Below are 22,962 nucleotides of genomic sequence, written 5' to 3'. Positions count from 1 at the left end.
AAGAAGAAGAAAAATAGTTTTTTTAAAAGACGTGTTATGCCTTTGGACAGTCTGGTCTCAGTCATGTAGCCTGTGGCTTCCTTTAGAAGTGAGCTGAGGGTAGCAGGTGTGGTGCTTGCCTACAGTCTTGGTGTTAGAGGTAGGAGGGCCAAGAGTTCAAGGTCAGCCAGGTGTGGTGAGCTCGGCTTTAATCCCAGCACTCAGGAGGCAGAGGCAGGGGGATCTCTGAGTTCGAGGCCAGCTTGGTCTACAGTGAAAATTCCAGAACAGTCTGTCTCGGAAAGCCAAACCAAACCAAACCAAACAAAAAAATAGTTCAAGGTTTTTCTCAGTTACATAAAGGACTTCAAGGCTAGGCCCAGGCTACAGAAGACCCTTTGTCAAACAGCAAAACAAAAGAGGAAGGAAGAGTTCCTGCAGTGGAAGGGGTCTGCCATGGCCCATGGATCCCAGGACAGCTTAGCTGCCTTGCTCTTTTAGGTACATGATTTTGCACTTGTGTTTTCTCAACTAGAAATAAAATCGACCCATGCTATCTAGAGAGGAATGCTCTAAAAGACAAAGGAGATGGCATTGATCTAAGGGCCTAGTTCTGCCTCGAGGCCAAAAAGGCAAAATGTGGATGTCATCTTGAGAGGTTGGCTCAGATCGGGGGAGCTCAAGCACAAGAGGACATTGTTGCTGAAATAATGGGTTGGCGATGCACAGCACCAGTTCAAACAGTGGGCGGACCGTCCGTTAGACAGCCCGACCCATCACCACCCTCTTCTCCTCTAGACATCCCTAACCATTCCTGACGCTGTTTTCTGATCCTCCCTCTTCCTCCCTATTGCCCGATTCACTGCCTCTCTTTTTCTCTCTGTGTCGTCTGTCACTCTCCCTCTAGACACCAGCCAGTAAACCAACAAGAAGGAAACCACCCTGCTCCCTACCCCTGTTCCCCCCAAAGGTAGAGCTGGGCCAGAATGGTGAGCAGGTAAGTGCCATCCTGGGTACAGAGCTGCTGGCTGTGGGGCTTCATCCTTGCAGGAAGAGCGACCGACACCACACTTTCAGACCCTGACTTTCGCACAAGGGTCTCTTCACCTCAGGCACAAGAATGGTGTTGAGCCTCTCAACACTTCCCGGACCGCTTACTGTGGAGGCTGGCTTTCCCCTGGTCTCTTATATTAAGCCTCCTTATGGATCAGTCAAAGGCCGGAGCTATTTTTCGGTCCCTGAGTCTAAGGGAGATGGTGGTGGAAGAGGTGCAGAAGGGTCTCTAGAAAGACGAGCTGCGCCGGCAGAGGTGGGACCACAATGCTAGAGCAGTTCGTGGCCTCTCCCGATCCTTGAAAAGGCTGGCCATTGTTCTGGATCACTGGAAGACAACCAGAGCTCACAGGAGGCCTCCTGGCCCTTGGATATAAATAGCCGGTGCTGCCAACATAATAAAGGCTCTAGTGTCATAGATCATAGCCAGTAATAGAGTCCAAGCCTGCACACTTGCCCGGCCGTATTTATCTAACTGTAGCTGTTTAGAGTGGCTGCTGCAGGCCCCAACCCAGCAGCCCATGACCCTTCACTGTGGTCACAGTCACCGTCCTGCCAGAAACCAATTTGCGAGTTGTCTCCAAGCCTGGGAGGCCAAGCCCAAAATAGAGCACGCAAGCCAAACTGCTCAGTTCCCAATTCCCACCTCAGCTTTTTCTCTTTTTCCCTCCCCTCCTTTCTGGGGACCAGCCTCCTGATAAAAGGCGCCGAATGCCCCTGTGAAGGCAGGCAGACCTACATTTTTCCCCTGCCAAGTGATGTAGATGAATAGTTCTCAAGGCTTTCTGTCAACCCAAGGCTCACAAGCAGAAGTGCACCAAAAAAGCACAGAGCTCAGGCCAGAGAGATGGCTCAGCAGGTAAAGGCACTTCCCCGCCACCAGAGCAGATGACCTGAATTCAGCCCTTAGCAACCACATGGGGAAGGGAAAGAACCGGCTCTGGAAGGTGGTTCTCTGACCTCTACACACACAGTGTCACATGTGCAACACACACACACACACACACACTAAATGAACAAACAAAATTAAAAAGTAGTGAACCGTGGTTAAGATCACTAGCCACTGTTCCAGAGGACCCAGGTTTGATTCCCAGCACCCACACAATGGCTCACAGCTGTCTGTAACTCCAGTTCCAGGGACTCTGACGTCTTCCTTTGGCCTCTGTGGGCACCAGGCATGACCCACGGCGCACAGAAATGCATGCAGGCAGAGCACCCACCCACCCAGAAATTTTGTTTAGCTAAAAATGAACATTTTAAAAAATGTAAAGGGCAGAGAACTCGTAGCTACTCTCAGTCAGGTAGCTGCAGGGTCCTGGGTCCACCTGCTCTGGGAATGACCCCACACATACACACACACACACACATTGACCAAGGGTGCTCTGGTGAGGTGAGAGGTCCCAAGAGCTGAGTTTAAGGAACTCTGTGTTGATGATGGGTCTCCCCCAGCGCTGCCGTCATGACCCTGTGGCTTCACGGGGTTCCCAGCCAGTGCTAGGACCCACAACTTCTCCTTACAAATGGTCAGCTTCTCCCCTGCCGAGCTGGGTACCTCTGCTGCGGCACAATGGGCTGAGGCTGTGGCCGCCGGAGGCTGTCCCCTGATAACCTAGGCCTGCCCCAAGAGGACTCACTGTCCCACACTAGTTCCTTGTCTGTAAGAAGCGGACAAGAACATGACCAGAGAGAGCGCGGAAGCTGGATGGAGAAGCTTTGCTCGGGGGAGTGAAAGCGGCCGGAGTGGGTCAGGTTTGTAGTGGCTGGATTATACAGCTTCATTCCAAGGACTTTATAAGAATATGAACATAAAGCTTTCATCTGTGGGGCAAGAAACCCGGAAAGTAATGTCAAGTAATGGCCAACGGACAGAATGGTTTCAGACCGGAAAAGATGCTGTGTGTTCATGAAAATGGCATTTGCCCCCAGGAGCAGTGGCTTTCTGTTGGCCGTGAAATTCGGAGTGGGGTGTCATGGCACACAGTTACCATCCCAGCGCTTCAGACACTGACACAGGAGCATTGCTGATTCCACACCAGACAGATCTATCCAGCAAGCTCCAGGGAGACCTCTGTCGGAGAGAAGGAGGCGTCCACCTCGAGGGGCTGCCTGGGTAGCGCCTGCGGCCTAGGGACCCCTAGCATCCTTCAGGCTACCCTAGGTTGCTCGTTTACAGAGGTGGGGCCCTCCTACACCTTCTGGGCCTGAGATGTGGGGTCAGCCCCCAGGATTTCACCCGCCTGTAGGCAAAGTGACAAGTCAGCTTTTCTGGGTAACCAGATGACAGGGTGTGGGAAGAGGACAGGAATAGCACTCCATCTGAAAACATCAGGTCCACAACTTCTAGGCGTCACTATACATTATTGGCATGTTACATCAATACACATTTACATAAAATGTACGAATGCCAAAGATGGTCTTCGCCCCAGCCACTGGCCTGGGCCTATGATTAAATTACAAACTAAATGCTGCCACCTGCTGTCCATCCTATGAACTGCACTAGCAGTTGTACAGGATCCCTTTTGCTTCGTAGTCAAATCAGTTAAGGGGTTATGTTGGACCTCTAGCACTGAAGTGAAGAGGTGCTCTTTGTTGGATTTCTGGTCTTCAAAAGCAGTTGGGAGAGTTTGTGATATTACCTAAAATGGGTTTTAGTAGTAAAAAATTTTGCTGTAGTTTATGAAACTGTAACTTCCAAAACCTAACGAAAGAAATTCCTTGGTAAAGCCCAGAAACTAAGAGCTTCCCACCTGGGGCTGGAGGATCTTGACACTCACTGGAGTGAGGTTGGAGTCAGGAGGAGGCAGCTATCAGCTGACCCATCCTCTGTCTCATGCATCCCTTTGACATTGGTGTTTGAAAGGGCCACGGGGGATCAGTTGGGTCAGTTTCTCTTTTTCTACAACTAAAATACAAACAGATGTCTCAGAATATTACCCAGAGGTCAGCAGTCGTATATGGAGATTGGTCCCACACTATTGCAGAAACCCCTTCCGTGCTTGGCGCCGTCTAGCAACCTGAAAGGCCTCCTCTGTGTCTTCACCATCATTTAGTTGTCATGTGCCTGCCACCATTTTTTGCATGGTAGTAGGAACTTAGCATGAAACAAAGAGCCAGTCTTTTTACAAATATATAATCTGGAAGCAGGAATGATTTGTGGCGTGCCCTGATCACAAGAGCAGTTTACAGAACCTGCATCATAGTTAGCAGCCACTAACTGATGGCAGAGACTAAACGCATTCATCTTCATATAACCAACACGACACATGGTGGGACTGATAGATACCTAATACTGAATCTTAAATCTTAACACTGAAATCCGCTGGATTAAATGAATACGCAGTGCTTGGGGAAATTCTGGCATGTGAACCATGCTGTCGGTGGAACTTTCCAAAATATTAATGCAAAGGAGGGATTGTAATAACGCCTCTGCCTAATTCCGACTCCAGCCTGTGATGTATTGTTTTGTGTGGGGCAAGAGAGTGAATGACCGAGTTTGCCTCTCGTCTGTGGAATTCCCTCCACCCGTTGGCTTGCCTTGTAGAAGGCCGTGAGGTGAGGGTCTTGATTCCCACTGTAGCTCTTCCTGAGCTGGGATGGGAGGCCTCCTGTGGTAGGAATCCCCGCCCTCGCCTCTTTGCTCAAACTCCAGCGGTCTGGCTAGTGGTGAGATGAGGGGGCTGGGGACAGGAAGCCTGTCTCACCTGGGTCTGAGGTAAGTGGCCATGGCACTGAAGCGGTGACTGACGGCTTAAGAACCCTCCGTCCCCCTCCTCCCTCTGGCTTACTTGGTTGCTTTGGTCTGTTTGCTCTGTAGAAATCGCCGTCCAGCGCCAGCCACCCCCCTAAAATCAAGGTGAAGAGCTCACCTCTGATCGAGAAGCTGCAGGTAAGTGCCAAGCGTTTGCCCACGGCGTCAGTGGTCCCGCCCTTTTCATTAATATTCATCATATGCTACTCCCCGCCCCACCACCACCTTAACACAGTCTGGGCTTAATGGTGCTTGTTGGTTTCCTAACGTTAACTCTTCTCACGATTCAGTCTGGTCTGTTTTGTGCATTCGTCCTTAAGGCCACCTGAAGGCTACCTTCCTAAACGCACATAACGCCTTGTGGTCTGGGAGTGCTAAAGACACTTGTGAGTTCTCAGGGTCATCAGTCTTGCCCGAGGGGAGCACTGGGGAAGACTTTGTGGGTGTGGGGTATCCGCCAAGCAATGCCTGAGAGTGACCAGAAATCATCCGTAGAAGTCTGTGGAGGTCAGGCTAAAAGTTGGGACAGATGGAGGACCTGAGACTCGGAAAGGATGTTTAGATTTGCTAAAGGTCACACAGCAGCTTTTAAGAGAAAGATCCTGTATTTGGTGTTGGGTTCCGCCTGCCTCTCCTGCCTGTCTCCCCTCTGACCAGCCCAGTTAGATTTACGGGACTCAAAGGACAGATTTGGAACTACGGAGGGCAGGAGGAAGAGGTGTGCCCCTAGGTGGCGCTAAAAATCTGTGTACTGGTGACCTAAGTCCCATTCAATTGGAAGTTCAATTCCTAGCACCTCGGAAAAACTGGACACGGTGGGGCAGGCCAACAATCCCATCACTACGAAGGAAGTCAGAAGGTCAAGGTCATTCCCAGCTACGTAATGAGTTGAAGGCCAGCCTGGGCTGTTCATACATAATCCTCCCATAACCTTCTTCCTGCTCCACTGTCCATAAGGTTGATCTGGGGTCCCACCTGTCCCCCAGCCAAATCTGTAGATTCCTTAGGCTTAGGTTCCCTTTGAGTAACTCTCCTCTGGTCTTTGGTCTCCCTCCACGCCCATCTGGTTTCACCTGTATTGTGGTGCTCTAGCGGGCACACACACCCTGAAGAGCACCATGCCCACCATCCTGCCTTCCCCAAAGACAGAGCCCTTCCTGGAGGCCTGAGAGACAAGCAGACCCACCGTGAACCCCAGGAGAGTTAATCCGCCTTCCTAATTTCTGTCAGGAGATGAACCCTGACCGCACAGAGTGGTTGCCGAGGGGATAGCTGTGCACAGCAGGTTTCAAAAAGCAGCAAATGCTATTGGCTAATGGGAAGATGACATGGGTGTCAAATACTGCAAGAACCTGGGAGCAGAAGGTGCTGCCAACGGTTCCTCTTCATCACCATCATCACTTTTTATTACTGTTATTATTAGTAAGGGCTCACTTATGTAGTCCCAGCTGACCTAGAGCTCCCTAATGGAGACCAGACCGACCTCAAACTCTGCCTCCTCAGAGATCTGCCTGCCTCTGCCTCCTCAGTCAAGATGAAAGGCGTGTACCACTAGGTCAGGCCAGGGCTGTTCTACTCTTGTTGAGAGGGTCTGTATCGAATCCACTTCATCATCATCAGAGCATCTGAAAAGGCAGCCTGCGCTCAGCCAGGTTGCGGGTATGGGTAGGCTGTGCTTTCAGAGGGGGCCACGGTGTAAGTAACGGTGGATAATTGGCTGGGGAGAAGCGTACAAAGCTTCCTAGTCACTGTCCCAGCCTGCTGGGAGGCAGAGCAGAAGCCTCAGCTTCTCCCCTTTCTTCCCAGGCCAACCTAGCCTTTGACCCAGCAGCTCTCCTGCCTGGGGCTTCCCCCAAAAGTCCTGGACTCAAGGCCATGGTGTCACCATTTCACAGCCCCCCCTCCACACCCAGCAGCCCTGGCCTTCGCTCTCAGCCAGGTGAGGCAGAAGAGGTGCCTGTGAGCTTTGACCAGCCTCCGGAGGGGACTCACCTGCCCTCTTACAACAAGGTGAGTTCTGGCGCTGTCTCATTGTGGTGTGCCGAGGAAACTTCACTCAGGGTGTTCAGACTTCTGACTACTGTGAAAAGACTTCATCTACAGTGTTTTGGGGGCATTCTCATCGAACCCAGAGCTCACCAATTGGCTACAGTGTTGGCCAGCCAGATCCAAGGACTTACTGTCTCAAACACACGGGTTGCCTTCCTTGTTTGTTTGTTTGTTTGTTTGTTTGTTTTCATGAGTAGCCCAGGCTGGCCTCAAACTCGTGATCCTCCTGCCTCTGCCTCCTTCAGCAAATCCTACCGGGACATGAGCCACCACAACGGGCTTGTTTTTGGTTTTGTTTGTTTTTGTTCTATCAAGACAGGGTTTCTCTGTGTAATTGAACCCTGACTGCCCTCCAGCTCACAGAGATACACCTGCCTCTGCCTCCCAAGCGCTGGGATCAAAGGCAAGTGCCGCCACCACCCAGCACCTTCCATGTTTTTTATACAGGTGTTGGGGGTCCAAACTCAAGACTCTCACGCTTTCACAGCAAACACCTCACTCCCTGAGCTACCACCCATGTTATTAGCCCATGGAAAGCATCTACATCTTCCTGAGCCAAAAGTCTGCGGTTTACCATGTCGTTTTTTTCAAACCTCTAGATTCTGATCATTATAAGCAGCAAATAACTTTACACCTTCCCAGGAAACAAAATGGTCCTGCAGTGGGTTTGTTCAGTACACATGGTCCTCCTCTTGGCTTTGGGTTTTGTTTGTTTGTTTGTTTGTTTTGTTTTTTATTAAGTTAACAGTCCCTCATGTTTTCTTCCAGGTTCGGACTAGAGGCTCGATAAAAAGACGTCCTCCCTCCCGGCGATTCCGAAGGTCTCAGTCGGACTGTGGGGACCTCAGAGATTACAGGGCTGTGGAAGCGTCTCAGGAAAACGGTGCCAGGGATGAGAATGGAGATGATGTATTCCCTAGTAAAAGCAAGGCCCCCGGGTCCCCCACACCCAACCAGGAGGCCATGGGAGACGGGGTGGAGAGGACCCTGGGGGCTGCTGAAAAGCCTTTGAGGAGGAGCATGCGCAACAGCACAGAGAAGCCAGAGGAGCAGATCGGGACCCCAGAGGAGGCCAATGCTGGAGAGAAGGCTGGACAGAATCCAGACACAGCTAGCCAGGGCAGTCCTGAGGTCCCGGAGTCACCCCAAACCTGCAGCCCACAGTCTGAGAATGGGTGTGGAAGCCCACTGGAAGAGTCCGCCCCTGGAGAGCATACAGACACTGGGAAGGCCACAGCAGGGACAGCCTCCGAGGAGAGGGTAGCAGATGAAGAGGACAGGCTCGGACAAAGAAGCCCAGATGCGAATACGCTGGAGGAGGGGGCTGAAATCAGGGAGAAGGCTCCGCCAAGTTCTTCTGGAAGGATAGAGGGCATCATTGGTGCAGATCCGGAGACAAAGCAAAAGGAAGGGGCACCTCAGGAGCTGAGCTGCAGCCCGGGGGCCCACCAGGCCCCAGCAGAGACCAGCAACGAGATCCAGAATGATCACGGCGTCCCCAAGGTAGGTGGCCCTGATGGTTCCCACTGTCTTAGGACCAGAGCTGCCCCTATGGTCTCATGTCCTGTTCCTAGTCCGGTGATCAATCAGCTCATGCAGAGAGAAAAATCACGGGCCCCTGCCCCCAGCCGTGCAGAGATTGCCTCTCTTCCGTTGTGGAAGCCAGGAAGGGAAGTTTATCTCGTGTCTGGCCTGCTCCTGGCTGACTGGGCCAGCTTCTGGGTGTGCGAGTGTGGAGTGAGCCGGGCTCGACAGGGTAAGACATCAGGGACACTTCCAAGCACAGGTGTCCCTGGAGTTTAGAAGAGGCTATGCGACACCCACTCAGTCACAGGCAATGTCCTGTGCCGCAGCCGAGCAGGGAGCGGCACAGTCCCTGACTGCTATGCTTGTTTCTCAACCCTGCTTTATTTGGGGCTCCTAAAAGCCTCTCCCTTCCAACCCCCCAACCCTAAGTGGGAGAGAGAAGGTTAGTGGGGAGAGGGGGTGCAGACCCCCTTACTTCCCCCAGCTGCTTAGGGTCAGTGGGTTCTTTTGGGGCTATCCCAATCTCCATCGACAGCAAACGCAGCCAGCAGTCTCCTCCAAGCCACTAAGTTGAGACACTTAAGTTAAACACTCACACCGTCCAACTCCAGTCCCTCCAAACTGCCCTGCACCAGGTGACACACCTTTTCTTTCCGGGCTCTCCTATTTACACTCCTCAAAGTCCTAGGCCACGCCCCTCTCGGTGCTGCACACTCCAAAGATCACACCCACCAAGAGGCAGTTTTCAGCTGGGGACACACTAAAGCCCAAACTAAAACCGCACCCTTGGGATAAAAACAAAAACCTACTTGCATGATGTAACCAAGTTTTTAAAGAAACCAAAAAAAACCTTCCATTTCAGCTTAGGTTTTGTCTTGCCACTCAGCTACCATGTGCATGCTGCTATGGTAGTCTCTTGCTTGCCTTCCTGCTATTCCTTTTGGTATCCTCAATGGGCTTCATTCTCTACACAGTAACCAAACAGTGGGTCGAGCGATGGGTAGTTGGCTGGCATGGATCTTCTTGACAAAACTTCTAGCCTCTCGTTAGGGTTTGCAGACACATTACCACAGGCTTAGTGGCTTAAAAATGATAGAAAGAAACAGGTGTGCTGCTCCTGCCTGTAATCCAGCACCTGGAAGGATGGCATAAGTTCAAGGCCAGCCTGGACTACATAGTGAGTCCCAGACAGCCTGAGTTAAAGTTAAAGACCCTGCAGATAGATAGATAGATAGATAGATAGATAGATAGATAGATAGATAATAGAAATGTACTTTCTCACAGTTGTGAACGTCAGACTCCACAGTTAAGATGCCGATAAGTCCCTGTCAGAGGGCTGACAGAGAACCTGTCCTTTGTTAGTTGCTGTCTGCATCCTTAGGACCTTCCCTCGCCTCCTGTAGCTTCTGGTGGCTGCTGTAAATGTTGGGCAGTCTGTGGCTTGAGGATGCCTCCTCCAGTCTTTGTCACCACCTCTGTGTGACCTCTGTCTGCATCTGTGTGTCCCGGGTTTCCTCCTCTCTTCCCGTATAAGCCACCAGTCTTCCGGTGTAGGATGCGCCTTAAAGCCAGCGAGACCTCATCTTGAGATGCTTCACTGCATTTGTGGCAGTCTGCTTTCTGAATAAGATGGAATTGTTCCAGGAGTGGACACACGCTTCTCCAGGGAGCTGTGCTGGTGTCTTTTCGTGAAACACACCAGGATCATTGTCCAGTCAGAGCTCTGCCTCTGTAACCCCCTCCAACTAGAGCACTCCTCTCTCCGATCCTCGTACGGTGACTTTCAGCCCATCCTGCAGGTCTCAGCTCAGATGACCTCCTCACTGAAGCCCATCCTATGACCACTTACTCAAAGTTCTGTTCCCACTCCAGATACTCTCCCATAATTCCACTTTGTCATTTTCCTGTTTTTTTGTTTTGTTTTGTTTTGTTTAGATTTATTTATTTGACTTTATACATATGCATGTTTTACCTTAATGGACGCATGTATACCACATGTATGCCTGTGGAGGCCAACAGAAGGCATTAGATCCTATAGAACCGAGTTAGGAAGGGTTGTGAACCACCATGTGGGTACTGGAAACCAAACCCAGGTCTTCTGTGAGAGCAGCCAGTGATCTCAACCACAGAGCCGTCTCTCCAACTCCTCTCCTGTGTATTTTTATTGTCTCTTGTACTGTTCCTCTAGTATACCCCCAAAACTTACTGTAGAATCTGGAACATGGTAGGTACTTAAAAATATGTGTGGAGAGAATGAATTATTTTTTTAAATTAATTAATTGGTTTCCTCAGATAAGGTCTCACTCTATAGCTCAGGCTGGCCTGGAGCTCACAATTATTAGTCCAGGAGGGCTTGAACTCAAGGGAATCTTCCTGCTGTAGCCTCCTGAGTTCTGGGTGTATGTCGCTGCGTCCAGCTGAGTACATGGATTGTTAAAGAGGAGTGAAAGTCACTTCACCCCAAGTAAATGACTCTTAATGATAGGACAGCAGGTAATAGGAGTCACCGTGCTGTGCCGGTTCCCCACAGGCCCTCGTTTTCTATCATGCCAAGTAAATTAGGGAGAAGAAAGTGCCACTCAGACTCAGGAAGGACGACAGACTTTAATACTTTCCATTTCTAACTGAGCCTTCTTTAAATTAGGATGAGAATGAATAGTCACTGGGTTTAGAATCTTCTGGAACCTGGAGAGTCCACTAAATCCCCAGATTACACTCAATGTCCAAACCCTTAGTGCTCTTTAAGTCCAAGGAGTCCTCTGCCAGTGGCCCCCAGGGCCATTTGCCTGGGCTGGGAAGTATCTGCCTTCCTTCTGTCTCCCAGGAGTGGAAGTCTCCTAACTCCTGAATCAGCAGGACTCTGTTGTCTCAGCAGAGTCTTGGGTAGAGGATGGATTCCCAAAGAAAATTCAGGCAGAAGCCATGGGGCAGGCTTTCTGGTCACCTCTCCAGCTTTACATTCTGGCCCTCCTGACCCAAAGAACGCTGGCCGGAGGAGAAAATGCCTCAGCCGCACTATCCCCACAAATAGCAGCTCAGATAGAAAGAGAAGAGCTTCACTCCCTGCCTCTTCCAGACATGTCACCCCTACACCCCCATCCCAACCACCCCCGACCCCCACCCCAGACCATCACCGGGAGACAAACTTTAATCCTATCTAGCCCACCCTCCTGGGTTTAGAAGGGAAGGCACTGTGGTCCTGGAAATTGTCCACGTTCACCAAGCTCTATCGGTGCTGACCTACTGGGCACCTGTTCAAGTCATCAGAATAGACTGTGTATGAAGCGCCTCTGCCCATGTGAATCATCCGTCTGTTCTGCCAGGGGTATTGCTTCTTTGGTCCCTCTCAAGCCTGGTCCAGATTAGAGTCAGAATGCCTCAGATACTAGGGCAAAAGGATTCCCCAGAGGCAGTAGTTCTGAGAGGTCCCTTGGCACGTTCCTAGGCACCCATGCCTACCCTGGGTCTTTCCTGGGACTGGCAGAGACAGGCAGTATACAACAGCAGGTAGTTTCCCTCTGCTCCCGCCTAATTCCCATTTTGTATTTTGATGGATAGAAATCGGTTGATCACAGACGTTCATTACCCTTGCATTTGTTCAGTCAGCGCTTAACAAGCACCGATTGTCTTTATTGTGTGGGAGAGTCTGGAGCTTCAAAGTGGGAAAAACACATGAGCAGACACAAGACAATAGACTGTGTGGGACCTGCTTGCCAACTGTGCTATATGAGGTCTGAAGGATGGAGAAAGACATTCTTGGAGAGAAACAGGGATGCGGGGATGGGGGTGGCTGAGTTGGCAAGGCCCTTGCCATGCCATCATGAGGATCTAAACTCGGCTTCTTGTCACCATGTTTGAAAAAAAAAAAAGGTGGACAGAGTAGTGTGCAGTGATGCCTGCCTTTCAGGGAGCACTTGGGGGCTAAAACAGGCGAATCTCTGCTCTACATAGCTAGTTCCAGGCCAGCCAAAGCTACACAGTGAGACTCTGTCTTAATAAACAAACAAACAAACAAACACGATGGAAAGGAGCTTAGGAAGACACCCTACATCTGCCTTTGGCCTCTACACACAGATGTACATCTGTATTTGTACACACATTGCATGAAACTGTATGTATATACACACCACACACACAAACACACACAAAACAGAGCAGGGAAGAGTTACACAGGCATCCCACGTATGGCGGTATCTAAAGGATTTAGATAGCTTCCTCCTCTGTTACCCCTCACAGGTAATTTAACGGCTCATGCCGAAAAACATGAGCTGTCCCTGGAATTTCATCATGTCTGGACATACAAGTCATAGGACTTGAGACTCTGTTGCTAAGGAAAGGAAGCGCTTTGCCAGGTGCAGTGACACACATCTATAATCTTAGCATTTGGGAGGTGGAGGCAGGCAAAGCCGGAGTTCAAGGCCATCCTCAGCCATGTAGCCAGCCAAGGTTACAGGCAACCCTGTTTCAAAACAAAACAGGAAGGAAGAAAGGGAGGAAGGAAGGAGGAAGGAAGGAAGGAAGGAAGGAAGGAAGGAAGGAAGGAAGGAAGGAAGGACACACAGAGGACAGTGAATAAGACACAGCTCTGCTGTGCTCAGTGAATTCAACAAGCTCTTCTCAAGCAGCCATGAAGCACCCCGGCGCTGTACCTGACCCTGAATACGACTTCCTTACTGCCTGGCTTGATTGCTTCTCTGACTCATTCTTGCTTTCTAGTCTGACTTGAATTTTTTTTTTCCTCCGTAGCAAGAGATACACATACTGAGAGTGCCCCTACGCTTCAAACTCTCTGAGTATTTACCTCTTTCTTCCCCTCAGGAAATTCAAAGGTCACTGAATCGCCTTTGGGGACCTTATCCCTTCTGGCTCTCATGGGGGTGCCTTCCCTACACTCCACCTGCACCCTGTCCGCCTAACTGTCCTTCCCCAAGATCCTTCTTCTCCGTCCTCAGCTCAGCTGCCTTGCCAGCACTGGGCGGCTCCGCCTTTCTTCTCTCTGTAATCACACCTCTCTACCACGTGAATCTTTGGTCTCCAGATCCACCCTCTACGTGAACACCACATTTCTCTTCCTAAAATCAACTTTGCTAGCCGCTGGGCTACCCCAAAAGCTTGCTACGGCTTAGAAGGAACTCACTTCACATTTCTTGGCCTGTCATGCTGCTGGGTGATGTTTAGACTCCATGATCCCAGCTATGGCTGATGCCTGGGACCCCTCATCATCTCCCATCTCCTCCCTGGGCATCCATGACCACCCCAGCAAAAACACGACAAACTCCTCATGTACTTGCCTGTGTTCAGTCTAACCCATCAGAATGGACCAGGTCATGAACCCTAGGCATGTTGTAAACATGTCTACTTCTCAGCTAAAAATGGGTGGAAATAAGGTCCTAACATGGAAGGAAATGGGAAGGCCTTTTTTGGACGAACATTGGGCAAATAGTGCCTTTGATGTTATTGCATTCTATATGTGAGGCTTCTCTTTCTTGCTTGCAGTGCTGGAGACTAAAACCAGGGCTCATGTGCGCCCAGCAAGGTCCCTGCCTCCGTCACAGTCCATCCGGGCGGTCTTTCAACCCTTTTTGCTGTCAAAAATCTTAAGTGGCAGTTCAAGAAGATGACATTGGGTGGAAAACAGAAAAGGCAGTGGGGAAAACAAAGCCAGGGTACAAAGAAGGGTGGTCGCCAGTAGCTGAGGGATCAAGCTCTGGTCCCTGGGATTAAGTCCCAGTTCTACCATTTGCTAACCGTGTCACCCTAGGAAGTCGCCTCCCTCCCTGGTGCCTTAATTGTTTCAATGATAGCATAGAGTTACTAGAACTGCCGAACTCCCATGAGTGTGACGGCAATTAAATGGCGTGTAAATAAATACATCAGGCATATTGCCTGCTGGTCACTTCTGCTTTCTGGTTCTTGCCTAACCTCATGTCCCCATGGAGCTCTGCTGAGTGTCGGCCTTTTTCCTCTGTCCACAGGATGGCATGCCCATGGAGGATACTCGAATGTGATGAAGAGCTCTTGGTGTCAGTGACGAGGCCACCGGAGGCATCCCCTTGGAAATGGCCGCAACAATGGCAGCAGCGGCAGAGCATGAAGCCACTGCAGACGCAGACTACACTGAGCATCTGGACTCAGCCCGGGAGGCGGGGGGGGGGGGATTGTCCCCCGTCGGCCACGCCAGAGGCTTCCTCCTTGGGGATGAGCGTTGAGGACAGTAGAGTTTTATCAACTGGAGTCTGTGTCATTTGATGGACTTGACTCAGAGTGAGACGTTTTTAAAGGACTCTGCTTTGGTCCCCACTCCTCGGCCATGCTGGCCATTCTTTGCTCGCCCAGCTCTTCCTGCAGCTGACCTCCCAACTAGGCTCTTGTTGAAATTGGGTGAAGTTACTGCCTTTTCAATGTTCTAAAGTTTTTATGGGTTCTCAGAGGTAACTTAAACCAGTTTTAGATAAAGAGGATAGTCTTATGGAAAATAAAATCCTCTAAGTGACAGAGAACTGAAAACATATCAAAGCCCTCAAGACCGCCAACCAATTTCAAAAGCATCGGACTCAAAGAGATATTTATTAAAACATTTGAAAACTTGTTCCTTTCCTGTCACGTAGTCCGGCCGATGACAAGAAGGGGGTGACTGGCCCATTTCATCCCATCCTGCCGAGGCACAGGAATTCCTGTGGCTTTGTGCTTCATTTCCTCCCCTGAAGGTGCCATAGTATGCCTGCCTGATGCTACCAGCATGGGTCACACTCTTCCACAATGTTACACTTGAACATGAAATGGACTGACTTTGAGAGTCCACAGCTCATCGTCTTCTGAGAACATCTCTCTTAGTTTCTCTAGGAAGGTTTTATTTGTTTGATTTCCTTTTTTTTTTTTTTAATTTCACTATGTAGCCTTCAACTCACTATGTAGCCCAGGTTGGACTTGAACTCATGATTCCCCCTGCCTCTGCCTCAGGATTGTAGGGATGCATCACCATGCCCGGCTCTCAGTAAGCATCCAAGTCCAAGTTCTTCTCCTGGACTCAGAAGGCGCGAGATCGGGTTCTGCCTGTTTGCATCAGGAACTCTCATCTGGAGATGAAAGAGGGTTTGCAGGGATGGGGGTCTGATACCCATTCCTCTGATACCCTCGCCTCCTCCCTTCCTCTCCCGTTTTCACACACTCCTGCTGAAGAAATGTTAAACTAAATAAATGATGAATCTTCAGGGTTGGTCCTTATTCTGAGTTGAGTAGTTCTGTGTCTCAAGGTGCAAGGCTGTCTTCTAGAACAATTGTTTTCCTGGAAATTCATTAGGCTACACCAACTCTGGCTTCAGAAAAGTGTCACAGACAAAAAGGCCAATGTCATTGGTGGTACCAATTTATAGGTTTTCTAATTCCAAGATATTTTGTTTTTGTTTGGTTTGCTTTGGTTTGGTTTTGGTTTTTCAAGACAGGGTTTTTCTGTGTAGCCTTAGCTGTCCTGGAACTCACTCTGGAGGCCAGGCTGGCCTCAAACTCACAGAGATCCACCTGCCTCTGTCTTCCTGAGTGCTGGGATTACAGGTATGCGCCACCATGTCCAGCTCCATGATAATGTTAAAATATGAGCTACGGCATGTTTCAGAACAGTTTTTAAAATAATTTGTAAGATGTAACAAACTTTCGACCCGACAATTTCATATACATTATAAACTCCAAACTTTTGGCAGAACTTGGGGGAAAGTATGAGCCAGACGTTTTTTGTTTGTTTGTTTTTGAGATCTGCATATTGTCATCCATCTCCAGGTATGTCTGACCCCTGAAGAGCATGTGGTTTTATTTGTGTATCTCTGTGGATTGTTTCCACACTCACAGGACTGCTTTGTGAACACAGGGCATATAATTGTGATAATTCATGATTGTGTGCGGTGTGAAAGGTGCAAAAGCAAGGGACAGGCTGTAAACGAAGAAAAGAAACTGTTATTGTCCTGAAGGCACTAAGCATGTAGTAGCAGAAGAGATTGGAGCAACTTTAAAATGTGGTGACGTTGTAACAACACAGGGATAGACATGCTTGATGGTGTCAGGGTCCCATCCCCCCCAAATCCCAGCGCAGTCCTTACTTACATCACTTGTTCTTGTTGATGGGCCTGGAAAGATGGCTCAGCAGTTAAGAGCACTGTCTGCTCTCCCAGAGGTCCTGAGCTCATACTCCCAGCAACCACATGGTGGCTCACAATCATCTCTAATGGGATCTGATGCCCTCGGCTGTCATGCAGGCATACATGCACACTGAGTGCTCACATGTATAAATAAGTGTTTTTTAAAAAGAAGGAAAACAGCCCCATTCCCAGGGGTTCTTCATTGCTAAGTATCCTCTTGGCAGGGTATCTCTAAAGGGCAGACACTGTCCTGTTCTCTGGCAACGTGTGCTCCCCCTTTCTGAAGCACTGGAGACTGCATGCTGCTCCTCCATGGTGGATAAAGGGGATTCCACATTTGGGTGGCGTTTTGTTTTGTTTTTTCTTTTGTTTTGTTTGGGGCAAGGATGGAGACAGGGTTTCTCTACAGTTCTGGCTGTCCTGGAGAGTGATTTGTAGACCAGGCTGGCCTCAAACTCCTAGAGATTCTCCTGCCTTGGCCTCCTGAGTGCTGGGACTAAGGGCATTTGGCGCCATGCCTAGAGACTATATTTGGGTTTAGAGAAGACCATCTGAAGCTAGGTGTGGTGACTCATACGTGTGATTTCCTCACTGGGGAGGCTGAGGCAGGAAGGTTTCAAAATGTTTGAGACCAGCTGGGGCTTCACTAACCAACATGCATTATGCACAGAGTCTGTGTCTTCGGTAAACACATTGTCACAACCAGCCAGGAAGATCTCGTTTCATTTGGATTTCTTTATGGGTTCGAAAGAAAACAGTTTCTTCCACAACGATAGGCACGTCCTTCCATGGCCGTTCTAATTTTACTTGAATTTCTTTTTGTTGTTTCGTTTTCGAGACAGGGTTTCTCTGCATAGCATTGGCTGTCCTGGAACTCACAGAAATCCACTTGCCTCTGACTCCCTCAGTGTTGGATTACAGGCAGTTTTCCTTGAATTTCATGCTGCATTCTCCCTGCAGAAAGGGGGAGGAGGAAGAGACCTGCTGAATTTAGAAGATGCCATTTGTTCTAGTTTGCTTCTCTGTTGCTATGATAAAACATTCTGAGCAAAAGCAACTTGTGGAGGAAACAGTTTGTTTGGGTTACACTTTCACAGTCCATGACTGAAGGAAGTCAAGGAAGAAAAGGAGTAGAAACTGAGGCAGATATCACAGAGGAATGCTCCTTATTGGCTCGTTCTCCATGGCTTTTTTTTTTTTTTTTTTACAGCCCCGGCAGGCCCACCCACCCACAGTAAACTGGGTGCCCTCCCATCAATCACTAATCAAGGCAATTTCTCACAGCCACATCCAAGGTCAACGTGATCCGGGCAATTCTTTAACTGAGGTTCTTTCTTCCCTTCTCTTGTGTTAAGTTGATCATAAAAATTAACCAAGACACTGGTTCAGCTTCCTATAGAATTAGTTCATTGGGTCTCTTAGTGTTTCTGTTGCTGTGACCAGAGCAATGTGGGGAGAAAGCGTTTATTTGGCTTACACTTCCATATCATTGGCCATCATTGAAAGATACCAGGACAGAAACTCAAACAGGGCAGGAACGTGGAGGCAGGAACTGATGCAGAGGCCATGGGGGAAGGCTCAGGCCTTCTCACTAAGTAAGAAAATGGCCTACAGCTGGATCTCTGAAGGCATTTTTCTCAGTTGAAGTTCCCTCCTGTCAGAGGACTCTATCTTGTATGAAGATGACATAAAAACTACCCAGGACATAAGAGGCCACAGGAGCTGCTGGCTCCACTTTAACATAAAGATCACCTACAAGAAAGCCAGCCATGCAGGTTTGGGCCAGGGCTCAGTCAACTAGGAAGTGGTTAGATATATGTCAAGTAAAGGAATACGTCATTAGAAAAACAGTATTATCTTCCAGTTTTAGATGGCACAAAATTTTGATGCCAAGATGGGCTGGGAATGTAGCTCAGTTCCTGTCCTGTTTGCTTACAATGGCAGAAGGATTACCATGAGTTCAAGGTCAGCCTGGGTTATTTGTTGAGTCAGAGGCCAGGCTAGGCTAAATAACGAGACTGTTTAGTAAATAAATAAACAAACAATAAACAAACAAGCAAAAATAAGTGAAATTTAAGCACCCTTCTTGTCATCTCACACCTGTCAGTTTTTGAGGGCTTTTGGTTTATTTGCTGTTGTGTTTGTTTGTTTTTGCTTTTTTGAGACAGGGTTTCTCTGTGTATCAAGCACTGGTTGTCCTGGACTTGCTTTGTAGCCCAGGCTGGCCTCAAACTCATAGAGATCCACCTGCCTCTGCCTCCCAAATCCTAGGATTAAAGGTGTGTGCCTCCACACCGGTAAGCCCTTTCTTAAGAAGAGCCAGGAGGCTGGAGAGATGGTTCTGTGGTTAAGAGCACTGTCTGCTCTTCCTTAAATGACACAGGTTCAATTCCCAGCACCCAACAAGCAGCTCATAACTGTCCGTAACCCCAATTCCAAGTGATCAGACACCTTCACACTAATGTACATAAAATGAATCTGACCTTCCTTGGTTACTCACGTGAATAATAACTCCAGCTTTTCTGAACACAGTTTTACATACTTACCATTGCTAATGTGCTAAAGAATGAATGGGTCGAGGCTGGTGGGATGGCTCAGCAGGTGTGTGCTGTCAAATCTAGCATCCGGAGTTCGATTCCCAGGACCCACATGGTGGAAGAAGAAAACTGACTCCCATATATAGTCCTCTGACCCCTATACATGTACTGAAAGGGCTAGACTACCTTTGTAACCTGTATGTCTTCTAAAGCCTATAGTTTTGAGTTTTAGGTTCAGGTTAAGCTAAAGCCTCTTAGTACCTTTCCAGAGAATGGAAAAATGTGACCTTATCTATGAGGACAGATAGAAAAAAAGGCAAGCGAGCAATGACCTTCACTCAGCAAAAAGAAAAACTCCTGTCTTTGAGATAGTGTTTCTTAGCAACAAACCCAGACTTCTGAGTAGCTTTTGACCTCCAGCCAAAAGTTCACAGCCCCTAATCTTCAAGTATGAGCTAACCACCCCCACCTTAAATTGCAGCTGCATCCACACTTGGCAGGCCTGGCCAAGCTTGAGCATCTAGGACTAACCAATTATCTTACTTTATAGCTTCCTCATCCAATCCTAAATTGCCAAAACTGCAACTTCAAATTTCCCACAATTTTTCTTTTAAAAACCTAAAGGCCTTTGTCTCCCGGTGCCACTATTTGCTGACTGGCAGGGGTGGCCCCATTGTGCAATGGTTAATAAACCTCTTGCTTTTGCAATGAGTCTTGGTCTGGGGAGTTTCTGGGAAGGACACAATCTTAAACTCCTGAGCTGTGAGACCCCAGGTCTTACAGTACCAAGGTACGCACACACACCCACATACAGGCTAAACAGATGTAATCAAAACACTGTTTTAATGAGTGAGCTGAGTTACCCTTTAAGGAACACTCAAAAACAAGATTCTAGAATGATTTCCTGGTTATCACTCAAAGAACAGGAGTTACTAAGATACAGAACTAATTCCTCTCCAAGAAAACAATGTTCTTCAGAGACTGGGATCCCTGGCACTAACCACTGCTGTCTGAGAAAGTCAGGGTGCTGGGTGGCATTAGGCACTTCTGAGGTTGGCCTTGACTTTCCAGGAATGGCAGAAACTATTATTTATGACCTCTGGAAGCATATGGTGGAAAGGCACAAAAGAGCCCGCTTTGTGATGCGGGCCCTTTCATTATGTCACTAGTCATTCTTGAATAGTGTCTTAGTTAGGGTTCCACTATGACCAAGGCAACACTTAAAGGAAAAGGTTTAATTGGGGCTGGCTTACAGTTTCAGAGGTTAAGTCCAGTATCATCACGGTGGGAAGCATGGTGGCGTGCAGGCAGACATGGTGCTGGAGGAGTTCCACATCTTGATCCGCACACAGCAAGGAGGAGACTGTGTGCCACAGTGGGCGTAGCCTGAGCATCTAAGAGACCTCAGAGCCTGCACCCACAGTGACACACTTCCTCCAACAAGGCCACACCCCCCACTAGTGTTCCTCCCTATGGGCCAAGCATCCAAACACATGAGTCTATGGGGGCCATTTCTATTCAAATTGCCACAAATAGACACATACACAGTTTTATAACTTATCTTGGGGCTAGAGAGATGGTTCATACGTTAAGGGCTTACTGCTCTCGTGAAGGACCTGGGTTTGGCTCCTGGCATCCATGTGACAGCTTACAACTTTCTGTCCTCTATGGGCACTGTGCACATACGATACACATAGAAACATAAAATTAAATAAAGATGTTTATATATATATATAGCTTATCTTAATTTTTCTCAGTGCATGTTTGTTTTGTTCTGAAATAGAACCTCCAGTATCCCAGGCTGGCTTCTACCTCAGTACCTTCAACTTCTAATCATCCTCCTGGCTCCAATTCCTGAGTGCTAGGATACAGGCAATGCATCATTCCTCCTGGTTTATAAGTGCTGAGCATCAAACCCAGGGCTTTGTACAGCTGGCCAGCACTCTATCATCTGAGCTACATTCTTATCGCAAATCTTAAAGAAAAAGAAAGAAAGAAAGAAAGAAAGAAAGAGAGAGAGAAAGAAAGAGAAAAAGATTGTGCAAAACAGACTGTGTAGGATCACCTGTGGGAAATACAGGTGCCCACTGGAAAACAGCTCTTCCATAATCTGGGTCTGGCATCCCTCTGTCTCTATTGGGGTAGTGACCTACAAATTGTAATTGGATAGAAGACAAGACCAATTTGTGAGATGTCTGAGACCCAATGGGGATATAACTGTTGAAAATGAGAGGATAGCTTCTCTCCTTCATAGTATCCTAAGTTCTCCTGTTAGAGAAGAAATATCTGGAATTAAACTGGGTAGTGTTGGCCAAAAGAATACACAAGGTGCCTAAGGACTACCAGGAAAAAAAACGTGTCAATTCCAGCCAGCAGCAACCACGGGACTGCAGGAATACATGGAGGCTTTTCAACACGTTATCAAAACAGGTGCATTAATCAGTACGGGATAAGTGAATAAATGATAATACAACCGAAGAGATCGAGAGAGAGAACTAGACACCGACCTCTTACGCTTGGGATAAGCAGTTTGGCTCTGGAGTAGTCAGTGCTAGTTATGCTGGGAGCAGCCGGTTTAACTGGAGAATCCATGCAGATGTCAATCAACACTGCAGGAGTGGGGATGTGGGCGGCCCCTACAAAGCCAGCCGGTTTTATGTCGGGTTTAGGGTGGTTCTTTTTCATTGGCAACACTGGGCCACCCCATTTCCTACAGAAACTGTGTATCTTGAATGAGGCAGGGTCTGGCCACAGTGCAGAAAGGCCAGGGTTCCAAGATTCCAAAACCTACATGGGTAGATCTGTTTCCAAAGTTAAAACACAAATGATTGATAGGCAGGAGGGCATTTCTATCAGCTGTTTCCTTAAGAGACGGGTTTGTAAGACTGTTAATTAGTATTTCAATGTGACTTTTTCTTTTCTTTTTTTTTTAAGACAGGGTTTCACTATGAGCCTTGGCTGGCCTGGAACTCACGCAGATCCACCTGCCTCTGCCTCTCCGGTGGCACCACGCCGGGTCATTATGCCTTTTACATAGAAATATTTCCAGGTATACTTTCCTTAGGTTGCAAACAAGATGTACCTAAGTTTACCTAACGGGTCACTTATTATTCATGCACATTTTCAGACCCGTGTTTGCATGTATCTATGTAACTATTTTGTTTGCTGAGTGCCTTCGGAGGACAGTGGCCAGCAAAATGATTTGCTGGTCGACATTTATTGTTTATCTGAACATGTTTCAGACTGCACTTCCTGTCCTATCTGTTTCAAGTAACTCTGTGTGTGAATTCTGGAATAATAATAATAATTTTTGAAACTGATACTCATGTAGCCCAGGCTGGCCTTCCATACAGGGACTTGAGATACAGAGAAGCTTAGTAGCATTAGGAAGTGGGAGAGAGGAGGCAGGGAGGAACAGAGTGGCCGGCAGGAGCAAGGGAAAGAGCAAACGTGACGAGGGCCACCCCTTCCCCCATCCCTCTCCCCGCCCTATTGTCCCTCCATCCCCGAGCTCCGCTTACTTAGGTGAACAACTCAAGGTCTCTGGACCTCTGGCCCCTCTGCTGCAAGCAACAGGGCTGCTTCGGATGGCTTCAGTGCAAAGTGCTTAAAAAGCCGGGATTTCGGGGAAAGACCACAATTCCCAGAACCCCAAGCTGCGCGGTCCAGAGCCGGACAGCGGCACGTTCCCTCCGGCTCCGGCTCCGGCTCCGACTCGCTCCGGGCAGGTTCCCGTCCGGGCCGGCTCCCTGCGGCGGCCGAGGGCGGGGTGGCCGCGGGCGACCCCCGCGTGGCTCTGCCGAGGGCGGGCGGCACCGGCTACCCCGCTCCGAGCGGCTCTCAGGGCAAAGGCGCGGCCTCCCGGCTCCCCTCGGCCCGGCCGGAACCGGTCCCGGGGCCTCGGAACCGAGAGGACGGCGCACAGGAAGAGGTTTCCCCG

At 48.9% G+C, this 22,962-nt stretch overlaps 1 protein-coding gene and 1 long non-coding RNA gene across 3 annotated transcripts in view; one reads left to right on the top strand and one right to left on the bottom strand.

The window, feature by feature from the left end:
- Positions 1–15,567, top strand: part of Rcsd1 (RCSD domain containing 1) — a 58,427-nt gene extending 42,860 nt beyond the window's left edge. The window contains exons 4-8 of one of the 2 annotated variants that reach the window (XM_021658262.2): positions 887–976; positions 4,847–4,918; positions 6,587–6,790; positions 7,598–8,332; positions 14,332–15,567. In XM_021658262.2, coding sequence (XP_021513937.1) covers positions 887–976; positions 4,847–4,918; positions 6,587–6,790; positions 7,598–8,332; positions 14,332–14,364 — 1,134 coding nt within the window. In that variant the 3' untranslated portion in view covers positions 14,365–15,567. The remainder of the gene's footprint in view (positions 1–886; positions 977–4,846; positions 4,919–6,586; positions 6,791–7,597; positions 8,333–14,331) is intronic. The other variant, XM_021658263.2, reaches the window with a different exon arrangement.
- A 1,633-nt stretch (positions 15,568–17,200) lies between these two features.
- Positions 17,201–22,920, bottom strand: LOC132646391 (uncharacterized). The gene is made up of 2 exons (XR_009584631.1): positions 22,544–22,920; positions 17,201–17,439 (listed from the first exon to the last, which is right to left on the bottom strand). It is a non-coding gene; the product is annotated as an uncharacterized LOC132646391 (long non-coding RNA).
- Between the last annotated feature and the right edge of the window lie 42 nt (positions 22,921–22,962).

Source organism: Meriones unguiculatus, chromosome 11 (genome assembly GCF_030254825.1).
Source record: "Meriones unguiculatus strain TT.TT164.6M chromosome 11, Bangor_MerUng_6.1, whole genome shotgun sequence".
Lineage (NCBI taxonomy): Eukaryota > Metazoa > Chordata > Mammalia > Rodentia > Muridae > Meriones > Meriones unguiculatus.
The sequence above is the reverse complement of the archived record's forward strand: the minus strand, read 5'-3'. Positions and strand labels throughout refer to the sequence as shown.